The sequence below is a fragment of the Emys orbicularis genome, chromosome 2 (assembly GCF_028017835.1).
Source record: "Emys orbicularis isolate rEmyOrb1 chromosome 2, rEmyOrb1.hap1, whole genome shotgun sequence".
NCBI lineage: Eukaryota > Metazoa > Chordata > Testudines > Emydidae > Emys > Emys orbicularis.
Window position 1 is genome coordinate 4192499 of NC_088684.1, and position 23277 is coordinate 4215775.

General features: G+C 58.4%; 1 protein-coding gene across 1 annotated transcript in view; it reads right to left on the reverse strand.

Annotated features, from left to right (window-relative positions):
• Positions 1-5287: 5287 nt before the first annotated feature.
• The window catches only part of LOC135874120 (1-phosphatidylinositol 4,5-bisphosphate phosphodiesterase gamma-1-like), a 78357-nt gene continuing 60367 nt past the window's right edge, over positions 5288-23277 (reverse strand). The window contains exons 17-32 of the mRNA XM_065398826.1: positions 22713-22913; positions 21333-21452; positions 20239-20422; positions 19512-19589; positions 18027-18130; positions 16419-16515; positions 15441-15507; positions 13777-13940; positions 12998-13094; positions 12316-12540; positions 11312-11460; positions 9831-9945; positions 8786-8947; positions 7524-7612; positions 5689-5873; positions 5288-5339 (exon numbers count right to left, since the gene is read on the reverse strand). Coding sequence (XP_065254898.1) covers positions 5288-5339; positions 5689-5873; positions 7524-7612; positions 8786-8947; positions 9831-9945; positions 11312-11460; positions 12316-12540; positions 12998-13094; positions 13777-13940; positions 15441-15507; positions 16419-16515; positions 18027-18130; positions 19512-19589; positions 20239-20422; positions 21333-21452; positions 22713-22913 — 2089 coding nt within the window. The remainder of the gene's footprint in view (positions 5340-5688; positions 5874-7523; positions 7613-8785; positions 8948-9830; positions 9946-11311; positions 11461-12315; positions 12541-12997; positions 13095-13776; positions 13941-15440; positions 15508-16418; positions 16516-18026; positions 18131-19511; positions 19590-20238; positions 20423-21332; positions 21453-22712; positions 22914-23277) is intronic.

A 23277-nucleotide genomic window follows, 5' to 3' on the forward strand; every position in this document is an offset into this window, starting at 1 on the left:
CTGAGGCACCCCACGGGTGGGATTCCTGCACCTGGGTGGCGGGTGCACATGCTGCCCGGGCCTGGTGGGTGTCTGGCTGCGAAGGGACGGGGAATAGAGGGTTGTGCATGGTGCTTCCCTGCCCTGGGGACAGGGCCGGCTCTAGGCACCAGCAAAACAAGCTGGTGCTTGGGGCGGCACATTTTTAGGGGCGGCATGGCCGGAGCCAGAATGCCGCCCCTAAAAATGTGCCCCGGCCGCCCTAGCTCACCTCCGCTGCCGCTCGCGCACCGCTACTCCCCCTCCCTCCCAGGCTTGAGAGCCTGGAGGAGGGGGAGAAGCGGCGCCCGCGCCGCGGCCACTCGGAGTCTCCCCCTCCCTCCCAGGCTCTCAAACCTGGGAGGGAGGGGAAGATCCCGAGCGGCCCCGGCGCGTGAAACAACTGTTTCGCGCGCCGCTGCTCCCCCTCCCTCCCAGGCTTGAGAGCCTGGGGGGAGGAGGCAGGGCTGGGGATTTGGGGAAGGGGCGGAGTTGACGGGCCGGGGGTGGGGGTAATTAAAAAACGGCGGGGGTGGGGGGCGGCTAAAATTGTTTTTGCTTTGGGCTGCAAAAATCCTAGAGCCGGGCCTGCCTGGGGATCCCAGCTGGGACACTTGTCTTGGTGGAGGGAAGGGTTGGCTTTGGTGGGGGTCAGGGAGGAGGGCACGGGATGGCAGCTGGGCTGGGGGGAGGGACAAGGAATCCCGCTCTCATATTGTCTTTTCTTTTTCCTTTACCTTGCTCTCTCCCTGCTCTGGCACTAATCGTTTCTCCCCCTTTCCTCCTTCTCTCACTCTCAGCCTCTCTGGCGTGTCTGTTCTCCATCACACTCACTTGCTCCGTCCCCAGCCCGCCTGCTGCTCAGGGCTGGCCCTGTGTGTGTGTGTGTGCACTCAGTCAGCCCGCTGCCCATGCCACTGGCTCAGCCACACGGGGGCTCCTTCGGGTGACCAGTCTGCTGAGGTTTATGGAACAAAATGTGCAAACCCCAGCATGGACACACAGCGAGAGGCCCTGCAAACAGAGTCATTCCTGGTTTGCAGGGACACATGAGCAGCCTAAGCACACTCAAACCCAGGCCAGGGAGCCAGGGGCTGGGTGAGGAGCTGACCATCACTGCAATGTTTTCCCCAGGGTTTTTAGATGAGTGGGGAGAGCACGGGGCACCCATGGAAAATGATGTACGAGGATGGGATGGGGTCTGAGGAGTGAATCTTTCTCAGTGTCTGTGTTCACTATAGTCCTTTTCTCTATCCTTTATCTCTATTTCTTTCCTGTCTCCACTTCTCTTCAGGGTCAGGGGTTGTGCCTAGTGGGACTGGTGCAGTTTCATTAATAACGTAGAAGAGGAGAGAAAGCAGCATGTTAATTGAATCCCCACAGGGGCCAGGAACAGAGCCAGGACACCTTTCTCTCGGTCTGAGCAACCCGTCTGCTGGGATGGGATTTTAACCTGGAGCACTGCAATTTGTTGGCTCCTGGAGCTGCCCCTTTTCCTTACAGATGAGGGAAATGATGGGCTGCATTTGGCCAATGTCCTGCTTTGAATCCAGAATTGAGAGCTAGCGGACAGAGACTGTAGAGGTCTCTGGGGTGAGTGGGGAATGCACCGACAGAAAACAAGACCAACACCTGTGTGTATAAATATTGGCTAAATAGATTTATTTTCATACAAAGAATTCACAGATCTCCCTGCAGTGACACCAGCAGGACGCCTGATCCCCCATAGAGACAACCTATCCTCCTGCATGAGACCTACAATAACATCCTGACCCGAGGCCTGCCTGAAGCTGCTGCAAAGACCAGTCTTCCAGCTGCTGGCTCCCTTGTGCTTCTTTTATTAGCCACTCTTGGAAACGTCAGTACCTGCCCCGGTGCCAGCGTCTCCTAGCACTTTCCAGGGGCTGACGTACAACTGTGCACCTCCTATATAACAGGGGAGGGAAACCAGAATCCGGCTTCCCCCCTCCTCATCCACATGGGTCCAAAACAAATATTGAGTCAGATTCAGCCATGGTTAGGTGGGCACAACTCCATTGGCTTCAATGCTTACACCCAGGCTGCATCTGGCCCACTGAGGCACCTCAGGCATTTTCCTGGCACCCCCCCTCCCCTTATTATGTTACATTCACAACAATCCCAGAGCTGGGTGGACCTGAGATGCTGATTTTTGGAGCTGAGAGGTTGGACAACCCCTCACAACACAGGCATGAATCCAAAGTGGTTTCCTGCTCTCCTCCTTTTATTTATCCCATTGGGGCTCTGGAAGGCTGAGCTCTGTCTGGGATTCCTCGGAAGGGGTTTCACTTGCCCCTTCACTGCTCTCAGATCAGAGGTACTGTTTTTAAAAAGAAGGGATTTATGTAGGAGTGATGAAATGGCAGGGATCTGCAGCAGCTGGGAGGGCAGGGGAATCTCAGCCGGGTGTTTGGTTTCTTCCCAGCTCCCTTCTGTAGCAGTATGGCAAAGTGGATTGCACCACCAGTGGGAGGGACTCAGGAGACTGGCGTCTATGGTCAGCTCTGCCACTGACCTGCTGGGTGATCTTGGGCAAGTCACTTCACCACTTTGTGCCTCAGTGTCCCCTCCCACCTTTTGCCTGCTGTGTCTCTTTAGTAAGTTCTTAGGGGTAGGGACTGCCTGTAACTATGTGTTTGTGCAGCACCTAGCACAATGCAGCCCTGATATCAGCTACTGTCATACAAATAAAATAACAATAATAATAATATAGCACATTTCATCCTGAAGGATCCCAAAGTGCTCTATAGATGATCCCTGAAATGCAGCCAGCTCTGGGGTGGGATGTGGCAGCTGTTTAACAGCACACAGCAACACCACACAACAGTGTTTAAAGAAGGGCGAGCAAGGATAAACTCTCTGACTGTAACTGCGCTGGGCATGCTAAATTGGCAGAATGTTGTTACCTGAGCTGGAGTTTCGTGCCTACCCTCCTCCTGCCCTTGTTCACCCCCATCTCCTACTTTCTTCCATCCTGCGCCACATGCTTGGAACAACCTCCCCACGATCATAGGCCGAGCTCCCTTTGCCTCCACCTTCCCCAGATGTGGCCTGCAAGCTCCAGTGACTGGGTCCTGTTTATGGTCTGTCACCTGAGTTTAGATTGTCAGCCCTGTGAGGAAGGGGGTTGGTGTCAGGTCAACCCTCCTCTTCCGCCCTCTATTTACGGCCCCACAGATGGGATTCGTAATAACAACAACAAAGGAACATGCCCAGGGCACTTACTGACTGCGGGTGGTCAGGGCCTTGGTTTTACATCCGCGCTGAAAGGCAACTGTCCCCCATCCCTGCAGCGTGCAGGTGGAGCTCTGCCCAGGCCTGACCCCACTCCCTCATTCTGTGAGGTCTCTAAGGGGACAGTGCATCATTTCCACATGCCCTGATATTGAGGCTGGTCACAGACCCCTCCCCGCAGTTTATACACACATTGAAAAAAGAAATCTCAGCTATTTCTCGAGATCCCAGCACAGTTCCTGGGTCTAAATCTTCCCTGTGCCGCTAAATGGCCTGGAAACCTCAGCACTGGCTCAGCGAGCGTCTCATCCATACTGGCACCCGCTGGAGATCCCAGCTGTTAGTATGTGACACCCGAAGGGCGGGGCAGCCTGTGTTCCTGCCCTGGGCAGGGGCTCAGAAGTGGGTCTGAGTGAGCCGGGCTCCTGTCTGTGGCACCCGCTGATAGTCCTTTCTCAGGCCAACTCAAACGTGCAGGGCGGCAGCACAATCGGTCGGACGCCTGGGTCTGAAGCCACTCGCTTGTTGCATGCCCCCTTCCCGTCTCTGTGCCTCGGTTTCTTGGTTGGTCCGGTGGGGCGAACGATCCTGACTCGCCTCCCTGCCGGGGGCTGTGGAGCTGTCCGGCACTGGGGCGATGGAGAGCCCTAGCTACGTGCAGAGTGCAGCTGGTTCTCAGTCCACCGATTCCTCATCCCGGTTCCCTGCATCCTTCGAGCTAACGAGGTGATGGGCAGCGTGTAACGCACAGGTGAAAAGCCCTTTCAGTGGCAATGCCAAGAACACCCCGACCTCAGCTGCACAAGGCAAGGCAGAGCCAGGAGCTCCACTCGCCAGCTCTGATCTGCTCCAGGAGGAGGGAATGATTCCCTCTGAACACTATGAACTCCAGCAAGGGGGAATGGGAATGGGCCTGTCTTACTGGTGCAGGGCTGGGAAGCCCCCCACAGCTGTGTGGCTCCCGCTCTTGGCCGTTCAGCCTGAGGCTTCCAGTGATGCACTGGGGCCTCTGCCCCCCAGCATGTCCGGTTGACTGGTAGTAGCCTTTGGCTGCCCCTTGGAAATGTCTGCAGGGCAATTCAGAGCCGCTTCTCTCGTTGCAGAGCAGGAGCCTGGGGGGCACAGCCGCTCCCCAGGGCCTGCAGGCTCAGGGGGAGCTGCAACACATCAGCAAGTGTCACCCCAACTCTAAAGGGCCGCGGAGCAAGGGATCAGGCACCAGCCTCCCAATAAATAAATAAATAGGGGGCAGGGTTTCCTCTAACCCTTGTGAGGGGCGACAGCCAGGCAGAGCACACACCCTCCTGCTATCCAATCCCAGGGGCTCCACACACCACTCTGCCGATGCCCCTCCATTATAACCTGCAGCCCCCCGGGCCACGTACAGCTCGGCCGATGCCCCTCAATCCTGCTCTGCAGTCACCCCTACTCCCCTTGGCCCTCCCAGGGCCCCTGGGCGTGCGGTGGTTTTGTACTGCAGAGAAATGTCATCTAGGGACCCCACCGCAAACACACACAGACTGGTGACCTACGGGAGGATTTGAACCTACAGCTCCTGAGATGTCCCTCTCCCCTCCCCCACTTTTGGAAGTCTCATGGTGGTGAATTTTTTTTTTTTAAACAGATGTTGAAGCAGATCAGACTGACTGGGGATAAGGCAGCTGATGGGAACCCCTGCCCCGGGTAGCTGCTCGAATCCTCTTGAGAGGCATTGCGCGTCCTGGCACGTAACTACTTTTCCATCTCCTTGACAAGCTTGGTTATGACAACAGGAAAGGTGCTGCCACAGCTCTGCGCTCCCATCTTCAGAACCACCTCTAGTTCTCTCCAGGTCCTGCAAGTGCCGCAGTTCTAGCAGCCAATGTCTCTTCCCCCCAGGGCAGCTGACTGATGCAGGGTTATAGCTGGAAAGGTGGATGTTGGGGGGATGGCTGGTAGCAGCAGCCAGATCTCCTGCGGGCAAGAATTTCCAGGCTCCCCAGCAGAGGGCCCCAGCTGGGAGAGCCCCGCGGCTGGCTCAGTTGTGCTTGTTGGCCATCTGTCGATCTCTCTTCTTTTTCTCCATCAGCCTGGAGGGGGAAAGAACGTGTAACATGGCTTTGGACGGTTAGCCATGGCCCCCTGGGAGCAGACAGCAGATGTCTGCAGGCTTCACAGCTGCTCCCTAAGGGATTGGGATTTGTCACTGCATGAGAGGACAGTTATGCTTGTCTTAGCAGAGGGAGGAGTGCATGTGTAATCACATTGCCCTCCAGTGGCTGGTCTACAGAGTGGATAAAGGACCTACTATTACTATCGCTAAGGGAGCGCTCCTTTAGCTGCGGGGGCAGCAGCCTGTGTTTTTGATGCTGAAGTAGCTGGGTTCTATCCCAGCGCCCCGGGGTGGGTGGGGTTTATCTACGTGGGGTCGGGACTCACTTCCTGTTGCGCACTTCGGTCAGCTCCATCAGCCGCTCCTTGGCTGCCCGCAGCTCGTCCAGCCACTGCTGGTGGCGCAAGTCACAGTTGTTGCTGTGTTCAAAGCTCGAGACCCGGTTGGAGAGCTCGCTGGCTCGGTCACGCAGCTGCTGGATGGAGGAGTACAGGTTCTCCTCGTCTTCTTCCTGCAACAAGGAGACGCACAGAGAGAGGCACGTCGGGCGCTGAGAAACCGGCCTGCCCTCCCTGCCCCACCTTGAGAAACACACTCTCGTGAGGCAAAGAGAGGCTGCGGCTCTGGGTAGCCCAGGAGCCAGGAGTCCACTAGCCCTCCGGAGCTAGACAGCTGGCTTCAGAATCACTTTCGATCACAAGTGGCATGAGTTTGCCAGCCTCAGCATAGTTTCTAATAGGGATCCACGTCCCAAACTGCCCCATCATTTAGTGACATGCAGACCCCTTCCCAGTCAATTAACCCAATGCTTTAATTAACCCTCACAGCCCACCCTGTGAGCCAGGACAGCATTTGAACCATTCTCCCCGTTTCACAGATGGGAGAACTGAGGCAGAGAGGGGAAGGGCCTTGTCCAAGGCCACACAGTAAGTGAGTGGCCAAGCAGCAAGCAGAACCCAGCTCCTCTAACCACTATGTGACACTCTCCCCTGGGGACCTTCCAGCTGCCCAGGACAGCTGAGCCCAACTGCCTGGCAGCAGTGAGGAATGCAGACGGCTCAGCTCCCAGGTGGGAGTGAAAGTGCCTCACACTGCTCCGCAGCGCCCTCTGCAGCTGGTGAGTGAGCAGTACCAAGCCACAAGGGGTATATCCAACTAGTGAAGTGTGGGTGCTCCTTAGTGCCTAGGCCGGCGGTTCTCAAACTGTGGGTCGCGACCCCATTTTAATGGGGTTGCCTGGGCTGACTTAGATTTGCTAGGGCCCGGTGCCGAAGTCCGAGCCCCACTGCCCAGGGCAAAAGCCAAAGCCAGAGGGCTTCAGTCCTGGGTGGTGGGGCTCAGGTTACAGGCCCCTTCCTAGGGCTGAAGCCCTTGGGCTTCGGCTTTCGTCCCACCCAGGGCAGTGAGGCTTGGTCTTTGGCTTCCCGCTGCCCACAGCAGGGGGGTTCAGCTGGGCTCAGGCTTCGGTCCCCCCTCCTGGGGTCGTGTAGTAATTTTTGTTGTCAGAAGGGGGTCGCGGTGCAATGAAGTTTGAGAACCCCTGGCCTAGGCCCTCGATCAGGGCACCCCTCCATTGTCCAGCTACAGGCCCTGTGGGCACCTCACCAGCAGCCATGTTCAGCTGGCACCCACCACACTCACATCGTGATAGCAGTGCAGCCTGTGAAGACTACAGATCCCAGCATGCAGAGTTCCTAGGGGAGCTGAGCCAGAAGCTGCATTGCATGCTGGGACTTGTGGTCTCCATGGGCCACACATCTGTGGGAAAGATGAGGCGTCCCTGCTGAATGCTATAGGCTGTCCCTGCCCTGGCTGTTTAAGCTTCGTCTTCAGTCAGCTGGCGTGGGCTGCTCAGATGCCCAGCAGTGCCCTGAGCTCCCAAGGCCTGTCAGCAGGGGAAGGGTCCCTATGGTGCAGACATCACTCCCTTCAGTTCTCCTAGCCAGTCCCTTCCCTCTGGGCTGGCAGCTCTGCGGGGCGAGGCATTGGGCCCGGGGCGAGCTGGCTCTGCAGCGCTGTTCGGAGTCAGAGCTGGGGGCTGGGTGAAAAGGGAGTTTAGGGAGCTGGCTAAAGACCAAAGGAGGCGAGTGACTTAAAGGCACCAGCTGATGCTGGGGGCAGCCAGCTCCTGGTGGGGTGAGTCGCGTCACAGGCCGCTCACCTTGGCGTTGATGATTTCGATGTGGATGAGCAGGGAGGAGAGCTCCAGGTCCTCAGTGTAGCTGTTCTTCAGGGGCACTGACCGGTAGCCTGCAGGCAGCAGCGAGGTGATAACAACCCAGTCAGCATGGCTCCAACTCAGCTCACTGCCCTCCCAGCACGCCCGGGCCTCCCTCTCAGCTCCCGCGCTGCCCTCCCAGCACGCCCGGGCCTCCCTCTCAGCTCCCGCGCCGCCCTCCCAGCACACCCGGGCCTCCCTCTCAGCTCCCACGCTGCCCTCCCAGCGCGCCCGGGCCTCCCTCTCAGCTCCCGCGCCGCCCTCCCAGCGCGCCCGGGCCTCCACCTCAGCTCCCGCGCCGCTCGCCCAGCACGCCCGGGCCTCCACCTCAGCTCCCGCGCCGCCCTCCCAGCACGCCCGGGCCTCCCTCTCAGCTCCCGCGCCGCCCTCCCAGCCCGCCCAGGCCTCCACCTCAGCTCCCGCGCCGCCCTCCCAGCACGCCCGGGCCTCCCTCTCAGCTCCCGCGCCGCCCTCCCAGCGCGCCCGGGCCTCCCTCTCAGCTCCCGCTCCGCCCTCCTAGCACGCCCGGGCCTCCGTCTCAGCTCCCGCGCCGCCCTCCCAGCGCGCCCGGGCCTCCGTCTCAGCTCCCGCACCGCCCTCCCAGCGCGCCCGGGCCTCCCTCTCAGCTCCCGCGCTGCCCTCCCAGCGCGCCCGGGCCTCCCTCTCAGCTCCTGCGCTGCCCTCCCAGCGCGCCCGGGCCTCCACCTCAGCTCCCGCGCCGCTCGCCCAGCACGCCCGGGCCTCCACCTCAGCTCCCGCGCCGCCCTCCCAGCATGCCCGGGCCTCCACCTCAGCTCCTGCGCCGCCCTCCCAGCCCGGGCCTCCACCTCAGCTCCCGCGCCGCCCTCCCAGCGCGCCCGGGCACAGATGCAAGCAGCCAGGACCGGCCTCCTGCTCACACGCACGCTCCCATGCGCACGCAGATGTTCTTGCACACTCCCCTGCAAACCCGGCAAGCTCACACATTGTCCTTCCTGCCATCTCACAGCAACACCGTCATTTGGGAAGGGAGGGAGCTGGCAGGTTTGGGGCATCGGGGGTTGCTGGTGAGGACAGAGCTGGGAGGGGCGGGCACTGCCCGCTGAACAGGGAGGTGCCTGCAGGGTCCTGGGGTGAGGAAATCCCCATGCAGAGCTGGCTCTGGGGACAGGCCTACCTTGGGGAGGGAGCGCGGAGAGGAGGGCCTGGCAGTAGGCAGCCTGTACCTGTTTTGAGGCCCTTGACGGGGAAGGTGGCCTGGGCCAGGAAGTTGGGGTCGCTGAACATGTCCTCCTCGTACACCACGAAGCGCAGGAAGGCAAACTCAGGGTTGTTGATGTCGAAGATGAACTGCTTGAAAAGCCACACGGGGTTCAGGCCGTTATCAGCTGGGGGAGGAGGGGGGAGGTCAGCACACAAGAAACACAAGCCTCCGAACGCCTCACGCCAGCAGAGAACAAAGGGGAGCGCCCGCCGTCTGGCAAGGCAAAGGAGCTGGCTGGTGCAGGTGTGTGCGTGCATGACACATGCCACTGGCCCTTGCTGGAGACAGGCTCTGTGGTGTGTCTGTAGGGATCCGTCACCGCCCCCTTGTGGCAGATATCAGACCCACACAGGGGTACACTAGTCCGGATGGACACATCACCGCTGCCTGCTGGAGTGCATGGGACCCGCTCAAGAGCGAATCGGTTCCATTACTGGCCGCTCCCGGGGAGAACGATGTTACTAACAGATCCCCTGTTCTAGGGTCACGCTGTCCCTGTAGATCCACCCTCTCCCACGGGGAGCAGTTTTAGGGCAGATGCACTGAGAGACCACGGGCTGAACATGGCTCCTTTTACAGACGCCCTCTCCAGCCTTGAGGGTTCACAGCCCCTTATTAGGGCAATTGCTACGTCACACTTCTGGGGTCCGCACAGCCGCTCCAGAGGGGCCATTCATGGGGGAGCTGCCCCTCGCCACCCCAACACACAGGCCTCCAATACCCTGAGAGCTGCAGGGCATGAGTTCTGGTCCTGCTGCCTCCGGCACTGAGGCTGACAAGCTGGGGTCTGTGTACGGCATGCAGGAGGCTCAGGGCATTCTGTGGCAGAGCAAAGTCAGGCCCCTTGTATTCATGCTGCAATTAACGAACAGCCCAACCATGCAGGGAACCAGCTGAATGTCTGCCCAGGCCAGGTGGGGGATGAGCCTGTTAGGAGCATTCTGTTCGGCTACAGGAGAGGGCCCAGTTCTGTTCTCTGCAATGCCTGTTCCCCTCCAGCTCCTCACCTACGACGTCCGTCTTGTTCTTGCTGCTGTCAAACTCCGAGCCGCAGACCTCCACCTCCACGAAGGGGCACACGATGCTCCTGCCGTTCTTGGGGAGATGCCGGGCGCCTAGGATCTGGGGTGAGGAGGCGGAGATGCCGGGAAGAGACGAGCAGACTGCAATGTTAGAACTGCTGCAGAATCCCAGCCAAGGGGGCCGGAACGGGGGGGCCAGAGGGCCATGGCCCCATCACATTTTACCGGCCATAAGGGTCAGAGACAGAGCGGGGACAGGGGGATGGAGAGGAGTAAATGGGAGACGGGGTCTTGAGGGGGAAGAGGCGGCAGTGGGGCGGGGCCTCGTGGCATGGGGGGGCGGGGCCACAGTTCGGGCACCAGTGCCCCCCTCCACACTTTTAGGAAGCTTCCGCCACTCCTGATCCCAGCTCCTAGTCACCTCATTTCTGACTCAATCTCTGTGCTGAGTTTCCGTAATGTCCATCTTTAGGGTCTGATCCTCCTCTCTAGGGATCCCCCATTCTGTCCTCAGGGGCAGCGCAGTTATGACATTGTGTGTCCTAAATCATAATGCACCGGCAGGGGGCAGGCAGCGCACTCCCAGGGGATGGGAGCAGCACACACCCGCTCCGACCTCAGGGGTTTTTCCAGTGTCCCTGCACCACGCACTATTCTATTCTAGAGAGGTTTTTATACCGTGCTCATCACAGTGGTGTCTAAGCGCCCGCCTGTACGGCCACGTGATCCCGCATCTGTCACATCCCAGGCCCAGGCCTTGCTGCTTATCCCTGATTGTCATTCTTGGCAGCAGAAACAGTCATGGAGCTGGGGGGCTTGACAAGATTCCCGGACTAGTCTCAGACGCTGCTCACCCTGCCCACTAGCATCCTGAATTCACCATCTTACTGACTCATCATAAAAAATGGCTCGCCCCACACAAGCAGGGAAGTAGAGTCTGTGTGTGTGTGCATGTGTGTGTGTATGGGGCCCACACAAGCAAGGAAGTAGAGTCTGTATATGTGTGTAGGGGGAAGGAGGGTCACACAAGCAGGGAAGTAGAGTCTGTATATATATGTGGGGGGGCATTGCCCTCTACAGGATGGAACCAGAACTGCTCAGCTGTGTGTCATAGGCTGTATACTGCTAACACCCAACAGAGATTCTCCTTGTGCTAAAGCACAGGGCCCTCCCGTGTTTCTGGAGCAGGCTCTGAGTTCCCTGCCTGTGAGGTTGGGAGGGGTCACTGCACAGTGAAATATGCCTCTCTGTCATTATCGCCTGTGTCGACATTGCCCTCTGTTACCCCCATGCGGCCACACTGGCTGCAGTGGGGTTCTATGGGTGTGACGGAGACGAGGATTTGGCCCACGGTATTAATATATGAAAGAGACAGACATTAAGTGATTGACGGGCCTGAGGCGACAGGTCCCAGGACTTGGGTCTCTTGGTCCCTCCCCCGAGTCCTAGGCTGGTCTCTCACTTGCCTGGAGCTGCACAGTGATGGGTTCCACAATCTTCAGGCTGCTCTTGTCAAAGGGGTCAAACAAGTCGTCCCTCATGATGTCTGGCTGCAGGACGTAACCGCTGCGGCCTCCCAGCATGAACAGGGCCTGGTTCAACTGCATTGGTTTATCTGGAAGAAGCCCAAAGGCAGCAACCAATCAGCACACGGAAAGAGACAACGGAAAGTTCAAAGGGGCAAAAACCAATCAGCATACGGCGAGAGACAACGGAACGTTGAAAGGGGCAAAAACCAATCAGCATGCGGAGAGAGACACTGAAACATTCAAAGGGACAAAAACATAGAATCATAGAATATCAGGGTTGGAAGGGACCTCAGGAGATCATCTAGTCCAACCCCCTGCTCAAAGCAGGACCAATCCCCAACTAAATCATCCAACAGATTTTTGCCCCATATCCCTAAATGCCCCCCTCAAAAACCAATCAGCACGTGGAGAACGGGACAGAGGAATAATCCAAGTAGCAATGACCAATGAGCTGGGGGAGAAGCCCGTGTGGGGCCAGAGGCAGCGCAGAGGCACGAGGTCTCTGTGCGGTGTGGAGGCATGTAGGGCATGGTGCAGAAGGCCCTGCCCCCGGCAGTGCTGTTGGTTGGGGGAGCTAACCCCCCCACTTCTGTCACACAGAGGCAAACCCGTGCCTTGTGCCCTGATGGGAGACAGTGCTGGGATCTCCACAAATGGCGCCTTGCAGTGCGTTCTGAGCCCTGCGTGGGAACAGCCTGTATAGTGGACGGAACCACCTGGGGTTGCTGGCAATTGGGTCAGGCTGGCTCTTGGTCACATGACTGCAGGGTCTTCCTTAAGGAAGCCATTCAGCTGTGGGATTGTCTCCTCAGGGAAGAGAGGGGAGCCCCATTGCTCAGGACATTCAAAGCTAGCTGGGCAAAGCACCTCACGCTATGCGAAAGGGAGTGGATCTGTGTCTGAACTGCCCCGTGCCCACTGGTACGGGGTTGGAGAGTTACCGGGGGTCTGGAAGTTAAGGGCCACCAGCTGGCTGCCGCAGATCCACATGGGCAGCGGGTCGTAGTTGGAGGAGTCCAGGCGCTGGCCCTTGGGGTAGACGCGGCTGAGCTGGCGCCGGTTGTACTGCAGGAACTTCTTGCCCTTGCTGCGGTTGGCGTACTTCTCGGCCTTGGTCTCGGGGAAGGAGGACATGTCCCGATAGCAAGCCTTATCTGTGCCGATCTCTGCAAGGACAATGGGCAAGGTCAGCGGGTGGCCACCAGAGGCCCTCGCTAGGGAGGTATCAGGGTGCTCTGGAGCCTGGCACATCAGTGATGCCCACTGAGGACAGTGGTTCCCTAGGCTGGCAGTCCCCACCGTGAGCTTTCCTCTGCCTGAGCTTAGGGGACAGCCTCCACATGGGGCCCACTGCCCTCCTACCACTGCGCTTGCTATGGAGCTCGGCTGCTCTGAATCCTGGCGTGGAGAGGGGTGGCTGGCTGGAGAGGCTGGGGCTAGGGCTGGGCAGTTCTGTTGGGGACCAGAGCTGGCCGGGACGGCCGTGGGCTCAGGCAGGGCCTGGAGGGAGCAGCTGTTTGGATGGGTGGGAAGGATCTTCCCAGGGCCTGTTTGGTTCCCATCCACACTGGCAACACCCCTCGGAGGGCTCAGTCAGTGACACAGCAGCAGCTGGGGTCTTACTCTCTTCATCGAATGGCACCGGGCGGCAGTAAACGACCAGCTCGGAGAGCTCCAGGGCGATCTTCTTCCTCCGCTCCATGATCTTCCCCTCTTGCATCTGCGCAAGGAAAGGCAGGCGCTCAGGTCACTGCCCAGAACGCAGAGAGGCCACAAAAACATGAGCCACCGACACGCCCCGCACAAACGGACTGGCAGAGCCTGTCTGTGAGGGCTGGGCACCACGTCCTCACCTGCAGCAGGGACGTTTCAGGGGAACCACTGAGTCCTGCAATGCAACCCATGCTCACGTTCCCCTTCCAGACAGAGGTGCATCCTCTGGAGACTACAGGCCCCAGCATTCTGTGCTCCATAATGAACCACGCAGCTTTCCACTGAGATTGCTTTGGAGGAATGCATGCTGGGAATTGTAGTTTTCAAGGGCTGCACCTCCACATTCGGGATGATGGTGGCTACAACCTGCTTCATTTAATGGATCCCTTCAGTTGCCAGTGGATCCCCGAATGGGCAAAGTGTGGGCATTACCCCTTAGCTTTAGTGCTCACTGTATCTCGGACCCAAGTGTCAAGGTAAGCTAGAGCCTGAGGGAGTGGAGCTGCACCTCCCCCAGACAGGGAGTGGGGAACGCTCTGCCTTCCTGGGTGCCATGGCACCCCCCAAAGTGAGCCCCAGCCCCCACCTTTGTGAGGCACATTGGTCTTGGCCTGGAGGCTTGTTAGGGTCACTCTAATGGCGACAATGAACGCCACCGACACTCAAAGCACACGGCTCCTTTCACTCACCCTGGCATCTGCGTTCTGTGTGGCCTCCCGGATCTTGGCCACCCAGTCGTTGAGTTCCTCCTGTGTGTCTGCAGCCACGTCCAGCGACTGGGACGGGTGGGACATCTGCTGGGAATGGATGGTGAAGACAAATGGTTTGGAGCTCCTCCCGTCTTTGGAGATAACTATAAGGACATCAGAGGGGGCTTTACTTGGAGAGATTCCCAATGGGCAGCTCTTGTGGAGCGAAGGACCCCTCCAGGGTCTCCAACCTGCTCTCCAACCTGCTGCACATGGGGGGTGGAGTGGGGATCGGCTCCGTCCTCTGACGCACCATCACCGCCGGCAGAGCGTCAGAACCTAGCGTGAAACCTGGTCTTCTGTCGCCCTGTACAGCCCTGCGCTACCCAGCGCACTTGGGCCAGCTGATTGAAGCAGGGTATGATTCCTGACTCACCTCCTAGAGGCGTCACTCACACCACTGGAAACTGGGGGAGGAAAGAGGGCGAAAGGCTCTTAGCCTGACCTCCCTCTTATTCACCTCAAGCCAAGAGGGACACGGGAGGCTCTGCATCTCACAGCCTGTCTCAGGAGGTCCTGAGTTCCCTCAATGTCCTCTGCCTTCCATGGGGCTGAGGGTGCTCAGCACCCCCAGGACTGGGCCCTAAAGCTCTGACAGTTCTCCTGAGAGGGCCACAGCTCTGAGGCAACTTGCTGGGATCTACCGCCTAGGAAAGGGATGGGAGCTGCCAGGGGAACGGGCTGGGCCTTCAGCTCAGGCCAGTTAAGCTGTAGTAAAGGCCATTCAGGAAATCTGCCTCTGGGGTGGATTCAGCTTCCCCCTAGGGCTTGGGGTGATCAGCACTGACTGTCGGCTTCACCTCTCCTTGTGAGTCCCCTTCCTTCTAAGTCCCGATTTCTAGGACAAACGGGGGCCACGAGAGAGCAGCTCCCTTGCAGGCCTTGGGCAGGGCCACAGCTGGGAGAGCCTCAGCCAGTCACATGGGAGCACGGGCTGGCCGTGGGCTCGGAAGTCACCGCCGACCTTCGCAGAGATGCCTGCTACAAAACTCTGGAGAGACAGGGGTGCTCCAGAGCCTGCTCTTTGGGGCGCAGTAAAGGCATTGCCTACCTCCCTTTGGATCACTTTACACGGTACTCCGCAGCCCCGCTCACAGGAAACTCCCCCAGAACTCACTACACCGAGGGATCCAAGGTAGGAATCCAGCCAGGAGGGAATGGGTTTAGACCCACCAGACCTCATTTAATAATAATGATAATACCCAGCTCCTATAGAAAATTCTACCCATAGCTCTCCATGCACTTTACAAAGGAGGTCAGTATCCTCATTGTACAGATGGGGAAACTGAGGCACAGAGCAGGTAAACTGACTTGCCCAGGCCAGGTGCAGAGCCAGGAATAGAACCCAGCTCTCCAGAGTTCCAGTCTGGTGCTCTATCCACTAGACTGCACTGCCTCCAGATGGGCAGCCGCAGAAATCACCCAGCCAGGTGCTCCAGGCAGGAGTAGCACCCATGCGGAAGGTGAATACTCCAAACGCTGCTCCTGTTAGAAGAGGCTTCTGTCTCCAGCAGTGTCTCATGGTTAAATACCCTCCCCCTCTCCCCCCGAAACGATACATTCCAGAACCTCTCACTCCGCCGGCGACAGTTACAGACACTCACCTACGTGGCAGGACGGTACGTCAATGAACCCTTTCAGGAAGTTCCCCAGGGGGCTGTTTTCTGCCGACTGGAAGAGAGGAAGGGATGGGGCAGAGGAAGGCCAGTTACCAAGAGAAATACAGACAGACAGACAGACCACTGCTTTCTGCTTTCAGGCCACAGTCTCGGCCTTTCTCCTGCGGTATTTGCAGTACCGAGCAGAGGGGCTGGAAAGCGGTAGTCAGGAGAGTTTCCGATCTAACCCTCTCGTCTGAGTTGCTCCGAAGAGTCAGCTTTCTGGACTGAGGTTTTCCAGGATGGATCCCTAGACCCTGCCTAAGTTTGAGCAAAATCATTGCAGCTGTTTTTGAGTAAAGCAAAGGTGGGGAAATCCACTTCTCCCATTTGTCAACCAGGTTTTAAACAGGGCTGTATCGGACAGGTGGAGAGAGACACCAAGGCGGGAGAGGAATCATTTAGGGGGTTGCAGTTTGGAGTGGTGAAATGAACTTCAGAAGGAAAGAAGGCTGCTGGGATGGAGCACTGCATGCTGGGAGCTGTAGTTTGCTTGGGCCCCTACTCGACACTAAAGGTGAGGGTGGTTAGAATTCTCAGCATCACTTGGGCTCCAGGGAAGTTGGCAACCTGGCCAGGTTTGGTGCCTGTGGCTTATCAGCAATGGGGCCAGGGCCGGCTCCAGGGTTTTGGCCGCCCCAAGCAGCCAAAAAAAAAAAAAAAAAAAACCACGATCGCCATGGCAATTTGGCGGAAGGTCCTTCGCTCCGAGCGGGAGTGAGGGACAGTCCGCCGAATTGCCGCCAAATAGCTGGATGTGCTGCCCCTCTCCCGAGCAGCCGCCCCAAGCACCTGCTTGCCAAGCTGGTGCCTGGAGCCGGCCCTGAACGGGGTGGCCTGTTAGTGGTGTTCAGGACAGCTGAACGGGTCCCTCCGATTGTGGTGGAAGGTGGGGAAAGGAGCCAGCATGGGGGCTAAACTCACAGCCTCGTCCTGCTCCTGTACCAGCATGTTCATGATCTCCTCCACGTAGTTGGCTGGGAACCACAGCTGCTTCTTGCCCCCGTAGTCTCCCCGCCACCTAGAAGGGGTAACAGGAACAAGGCAAGCACACTGACTCAGGGGTACTAGGGATGTGAACACTGCACGCAATGTCAGGGGAACAGCTGGAACAGGGAAACAGAAAAGGAGCCATTAAAACATGTCTCAGCAACACGCACAGGGCATGCAATTCCTGTAACCGGAGCAGCAGCCGAAGCCGGGGTGATGTCTGCTGAGCTCCACTCTGCAGGAAGCCTGGGGCATAGACCAGGGCACAGAGAACCGCTGGAGGGTTTGGTTGCCTGGTAACCGGCCAGTCATCCTGTGGTTAGAGCAGGGATGTGGGAGTCAGGGTTCCTGGGTTCCATTGCTGGTTCTGCTGGCGTGTCCTGGGCAAGTCACTTCCCCTGACTGCCTCACTTCTGCCATCTGCTATGACTTCTACCCAGGGCTGTGAGTCTTAACGAGTGTTTAGGAGGGGCCAGAGAAGGGCAGAGATTTAACATGAGTGTGGGTTCTCAGGGCTGCCCTACACTACACAGGTAGGTCGGCTTAAGTACATCACTCCAGGCTGTGAAAAACATCACGCTCTGGGTGGTGTAATGAGGCCGACCTAAGCCCCAGCGCTGACACCAACTGGTGATGGAGGAATTCTTCTCCCGACCTAGCTACTGCCTCTCAGAGAGGGGGATTAATGACAGCAGGGGAAGAGCCCCTCCCATCGCTGGAGCAAGTGTCTGCGCTGCAGCCCTTCTAGTATAGACACACCCTCAGCCTCAGGCTGAATCAGCACTTGCCGGGTCACGGGTGATAGGCCTGTGGAGTGGAAGCCCCAGGCCGGCCTCCCCTGGACCACCCTCCGCAGGGTGGCTCAGGGGACTGATCAGCCCGGAGTGTTGCCCGTTAGCGTTTGTGCCAGCGGGGAGCGAAGGAGTCAGAGGAGCTCGTTCCCAGCGAGGGCCGCGTAGCTCCACCACAAGATGTTCGCAGCAGGCAGATGGCATGGCTGTCCCTGACTGGGCAGAGCACTGGGCATGTCAGGGATCAGGCGTCCCATCAGATGTCCAGACGGTAAGTAGGAAGAAGGACTTCGCCTTGCTGGTAGAGAGCATCTGGGGCCGCTCGTGGCATGTGGGTTGCACGACTGGTGTCCTTTCAGCTCTGGTGAAAGAACCCCTCCTCGGGGCCCAGCCCCGCAGGCCAGGACGCAGATGGCCCCCATGAGAAAAAGGGGGATCTCCCGACAGGCCCCCAGTGTCAGTAATTTGGGTGGTGAGCCGGCCAGGACTGAGCCAACAAGGAGACACCCAGCTGCTCATGAGCAGAGGAAAGTCCTTGTGAGAGGAGCGTCTCCCCAGAACAATCAGACAAAGCGACATCAGACACCTCGTGTTATCCTGAGCCGTGGCCTTTCTTCTTGACTCCACAATGCCCTGGCCCCACCGCGATCTGAGAAGGACGCCCTTTCTAGTCAGGGGACCCCTCCTCCGGGACAGCCAGGCAGTGTCAGGAGAGGAGTGGACCCCTGACCGGACGGGAGGGAGAACTCACCAGCCTCCATCCTGCTTGTCCACGTTGTGGATGATGGCCTGTTTGCAGAACGAGAGCTCGTCTTCCCGCTGGGCTTTGTAATCGTAGAGGGCCTTCACCGTACACTGGGGAGCAGAGCAGAGACACGCTAGCCTTAGCAGTTACGAGGCCAGCATTCCTGGGGAGGGAACGCTGCAGAAGAAAAACTGCAAAGGAATATAAAGTAGCTCCCCAGGCCTTGATCTCAGGTAACCGAGGACTCTCTCAATATATATATCATGAGTGTCGATAAACTATTTAGATGGGCGATAATGCAGCTGGAAGCAGCCATATTATCAACCCAATCCCCTGTGTCCAGACAGAAGCATCAGTGCTGCTGGCGGAGACAGAGAACAGCAGATTTCCACAGCTCTTCTAGGGGCAAGTCAAAGGTTTTTCCACTGTCTCTCCAGACAGGTTTGGGGGAAGAGAGGGACAAAGCTTGAGTGTGGGCAGAGTGGGTGCCGGGAGTCTCTGCCGGCCGCCCTGAGGGCATGCCGGCCGTGGTACAGGTCAGCAGGCCATGCTCCTTGTTGGGATAATCATCAAGGGCCTGACTTGCCACAGTTCCCATTGGGACTGCGTAGGGAGTATGGGAGGCAGATTCAGGCCCTAAGGTGGCAACCGCTCTGGCTTACAGAGCTGCCAAGAGAGCAGGGGAGATTCTGAAACATCTCCAGGTCTTCTTCCTTAGCTTCACTGCAGTCTCCTGGTCTAACGCACAGACTCTGTGTAACTGCCATCTACGGCAGCAGGAAAGTCCGATTTCCTTTTCAAGGTTGCCAAATGGTTTCGAATATAACCAGAAAAGAGCTCCCTTTGGGCTAACGCATCCCATGTTTGGTCTCGGCCCAAGAGTTCACTTGTTGGGAGGGGAAGATTAAGGTGCAGTGGTGCCCTGAAAAGTGATTCGATAAGTGCCCCCGGGGGGCTCCATGTTTATTCTCTCACTGACACCAGATCCAGCCCGCGCTGCTGATAAATAAAGAGCTGCTTTTTCTAGCTACTAGTGCTGAAAACGCCGCCCGGGATCTGAGAGTCAGGCTGGGTCTTTCTGGTCCCTGCATCACCAACTAAAGATTCTGCCATCGGAGCTCAGCTACTGTAACAGTTCTGCGGGTGAGCTCGAAGAGACACCTGCTCTCGCGCTCCGAGCCGCGCCGGCTCTGCAGGGCTCGCCGACAGAGAAGGGATCCAACGTAACTCTTTCAAGTGAACGCTGAGTGTCAGACGCCTGGGTCTGCAGCCAGGGGTGGATGCCATGGGCACAGAATGACGGGATACGCGGGCTGCAGTTCCCAGGATGGCTGGGTGACTGCTGGGAGTCCCAGACACTTTTTGAACTGGCAGCAAGTCGGAACAAAGTATCACCCAGTTCCCAGGCAGCACGTGAATCCCCCTCCCCCTCCTCCCGCCCTCCCTGTGCCACGCAGACCTGGGGGGACTCTCCGGACTGTGCTCTCTTACCCTGGCCATTGGCATCTTGTTGGCCTCCACGTAGAAGTGAGGGGTTCGCACTTCATACAGGGCTCCATAGTCCAGCTCCTGCAAAGGACAGGCAGCAGCGGTAACATGGGAGGCAAACCCACAGCTTCCCACCTTCCCCCTCTCCTAGGGGGCAGCTCGTGGGGACAGAGGAAGGGACGTGTGTACATCCTCACTAGAAAAGAGGAGATTTGAATCGAGCGTTCCTTAATGGAGCTAGACAGCGGACTGGGAGCTCTTCCTGTCATGGGATAGGGGCATTCCCTTTTGTACCCTGAGGCTATGTCAGGTGACTGGGGTCAGTACAGAAAGATCTGTCTCTTCCCCGCTCTCCTGTGTGTCACACCTTGATTACAACCTCCAAATGGCAGCGTGGCCCCTAGGATCAAGCCAGAGCACTGCATGCTGGGAGATGTAGTCTGCACTTGCTGCACCTCTGCATAAGGATTAGAGCACCGGCAATCTGATTAGCCGGTCCCTGGGACTCTGGGCAACTTGCCAATGCACCCCCTGAGCAAAGTTTAGGGACCCTAGGATGCAGCCATGTTCAGCTTTTCCAAGATTCTGTGGGGTGGCCATAAAGCCCCCCCATATTCACCACACTGCCCAGCTGCATTGCCCCTCTTCCCCTGTATCCTGGTGCCCTGCCATTCTCATGGCAATGCTCCCCGATGCCCTCCGTGGGATTCCCCTGCCCCCCAGCACTCACGGCAGTGCCCATCTTCTCCAGCGTCTCCTCGTTGATGGGGTAGCGGAGTTTCATCTTGCGGTAGAGCGGGTGCTTCTCGTAGTAGCTCACCAGATCCACCAGGCTCTCGAACTCGGCGGAGCTGCCCAGCATGAAGAGCCGGCCCTCCTGCTGGATGCGGCAATGCTTGATCTTGCCCTCCGCTCTGTTACCAACACAGCCCAAAGGGCACATGAGGAGGGGCTGGGTGGGGAGGTGGGACGTAGAGGGGAATCATTTCACCCACCCTGAAATGCAGCCACCTCTGGGGTGGACGGCAGCAATTGGGGAACAGCGCACAGCAGCACTGCACAGCAGTTCAGGAAAGGAACGAAGAAGATCCCCGTGTCCAAGTGGCTTATCGTGGGAGGTTTCACCCCAGTGCACTGGGGTAACATCCTGACGCACAGTAAGTTCCATGGGGGTATCTAATGACTAGAGCAAGAGCTTACTTTTCCATGCAATCTACAAGATGGCACGACTGCCTCCTCGCAGCACGTGGTGTCATCGGTCCGTACTGAGCAGCAGCCCTAGCACGGCAGCGAGTTACCCACAGCACACCAGGTATGCCTACCCGTGGCTGGCCTGTGCCAGCTGACTCGGGCGGGCGGGGCTGTTTAATTGCAGCGTAGATGTTCGGGCTTGGGTTGGCGCCCGGAGAGGTGGGAGGGTCCCAGAATGTCTACACTGCAATTAACAGCCCCTTAGCCTGAGCCCTGCAAGCCCGAGTCAGCTGGCACGGGCCAGCCAGGGGTGACTAACTGCAGTGTAGACAAACTCAGCCAGTCCTGAGGGAAGGGAAGAGGACCCCTAGTGACTCATCAATGCAACTTCCTGCAGCAGCAGCTTTCCTTGAAGGTCCCCGTCCCGGAACCCATCCAACCCAACTGTGCTCAGCTAATGAGACTGGAGAAAATCATGTGCAAGCACATGGCAGGGCACGGGGTTGGGAGGAGAGATGGCAACGGCTGCACGCTGTAGCCTTTGACTCCAGCGGGTCACCAGGGAAACAAGTCTGCTGCTTCTCAGCTCAGGCCCCCGGGACGGGTTTGGCCGACTGGCCAGCTCGCACTCACCTGAAGGAGATAGCATAGGAGTTGGGCTCACTGCGTTTGCGCAGCAGGAAGGCTCCGTCCCGGGGCACCCTCATCAGCATGTGCTCGGCCTGCAGGCGGGACAGATTGGCATGGTACCACCTGGGCCAGGAAAGAACACGCAGCAGGATCAATGCATCATCTGACCCTGTGCCACGGCATTGACTCAGCAAATGAGAGAGGGGCCGACGCTTTTCAATCTCCTAGTCCAGGGGTGGCCAACCTGTGGCTCCGGAGCCACATGCGGCTCTTCAGAAGTTAACATGTGGCTCCTTGTACAGACGCCGACTCCGGGGCTGGAGCTACAGGCGCCAACTTTTCAGTGTGCCGGGGGGGTGCTCACTGCTCAACCCCTGGCTCTGCCACAGGCCCTGCCCCCATTCCACCCCTTCCCGCCCCCTCCCCTGAGCCTGCCATGCCCTTGCTCCTTCCCCTCCCTCCAGAGCCTCCTGCACACCACAAAACAGCTGACCACGAGGTGTGGGGAGGGAGGGGGAGGCGCTGATTAGCAGGGCTGCTGGTGGGTGGGAGGCGCTGGGAGCGGGGTGAGGGAGCTGATGGGGGGCTGCTGACGTATTACTGTGGCTCTTTGGCAATGTACATTGGTAGATTCTGGCTTCTTCTCAGGCTCAGGTTGGCCTCCCCTGTCCTAGAACGAGTCCATGTCCAGTGAGCATGGGAATCCAGTTCTGGTTCTCCACCCTCCAGGGGCCCCAGGGACACGGCCGATCTCTTGCCTGTATTAATGTACCGGCTGAGTGTCTAGGTGTGAGACCTGCTCTCCTGTGTGTATCTATTGCACTAGGAATCAGGGCTGCTCAAACGTGCGGATGCACGCCCATGGATCTGTGGACTCCCCATGCTGCCCGTGTGCTGTTCTGCCGATGATCACAGTCTTGGCTATATGTGGCCTGAGATTATTTACACATGAAACCCCCATTCCCCATTGTCCCCAGGGAATAAGCAGGCTGAGGGAACACCTGGCTCCCTGGGGCCTGCGGGGGTCGCTTTCTCTACAAAAAAACGGCCACTGCTGGGGCTATAGGCCACAATCTCCCCCCATTCAGGCTCCTGCCCCAGAGCTTGATGTGGTGCCTCACTGACACCCCATAACAGAACAGCTCCACTGCGACAGCGCCTCAGCCAAAGAGGACGTGCAGCCCCAGTGACACCGCATCTCCGGCAGGGGGTGCCGGATCCGGGCCGGATGGTTCAGCAGAGGGTGCTCGCTGGAGAGGCGGGGAGAGAAGCGAGGCAAAGAGGAGAGAGGTGCTGTGTGGAGACGACCGAGGACCGGAAGGCCAGGGAGAGGCGAGCGGAACAAAGGGGAGAGGGGAAAGGGAGGAGAGGTGACACACTCACTCTTTGCTCTCGTGGGCGTTGGGCTGCGGCACGGGGTCTGTGAGCCTCATCTCAAACTCATTGCACCGCAGTGGCACCTCGCGGTAGTGGCAGATCAGGCTGTAGAGGCTGTCGAACACCAGGTTGTCCGTCAAGTAGAACTTGGTGGTGCCGGCTTCCTGCCGGGAGTGGATGCGGCAGTGCTGGACTCGGCTGGACCGCCTGCAGCGGGGACAAGAAGGGATCGGCAGGGTCAAGTGCAAACCACGTCTCCCTGCGGCTGCCCAAACCGGGCGCACAGTGGATGGGGGGAAAGGTCAACCCTCTGCACCAGTCCTGGTGGGGGGGGAGGAGACGACCGGACAGCAAAGAACATCCCGAGTCACAATGCGGGGTTTGGATCGAGACTCCCAACGTTCAGGGGTTGGATCTGGGCTTCGGTTCGGCCCGGTACAGAGACAGCAGCCAGCCAGCCAGCCGGGTGTAGGGTGACCAGACATCAAGTGTGAAAAATCGGGACGGGGGTGGGGGGTAATAGGCGCCTATATGAGAAAAAGCCCCAAATTTCAGGACTGTCCCTATAAAA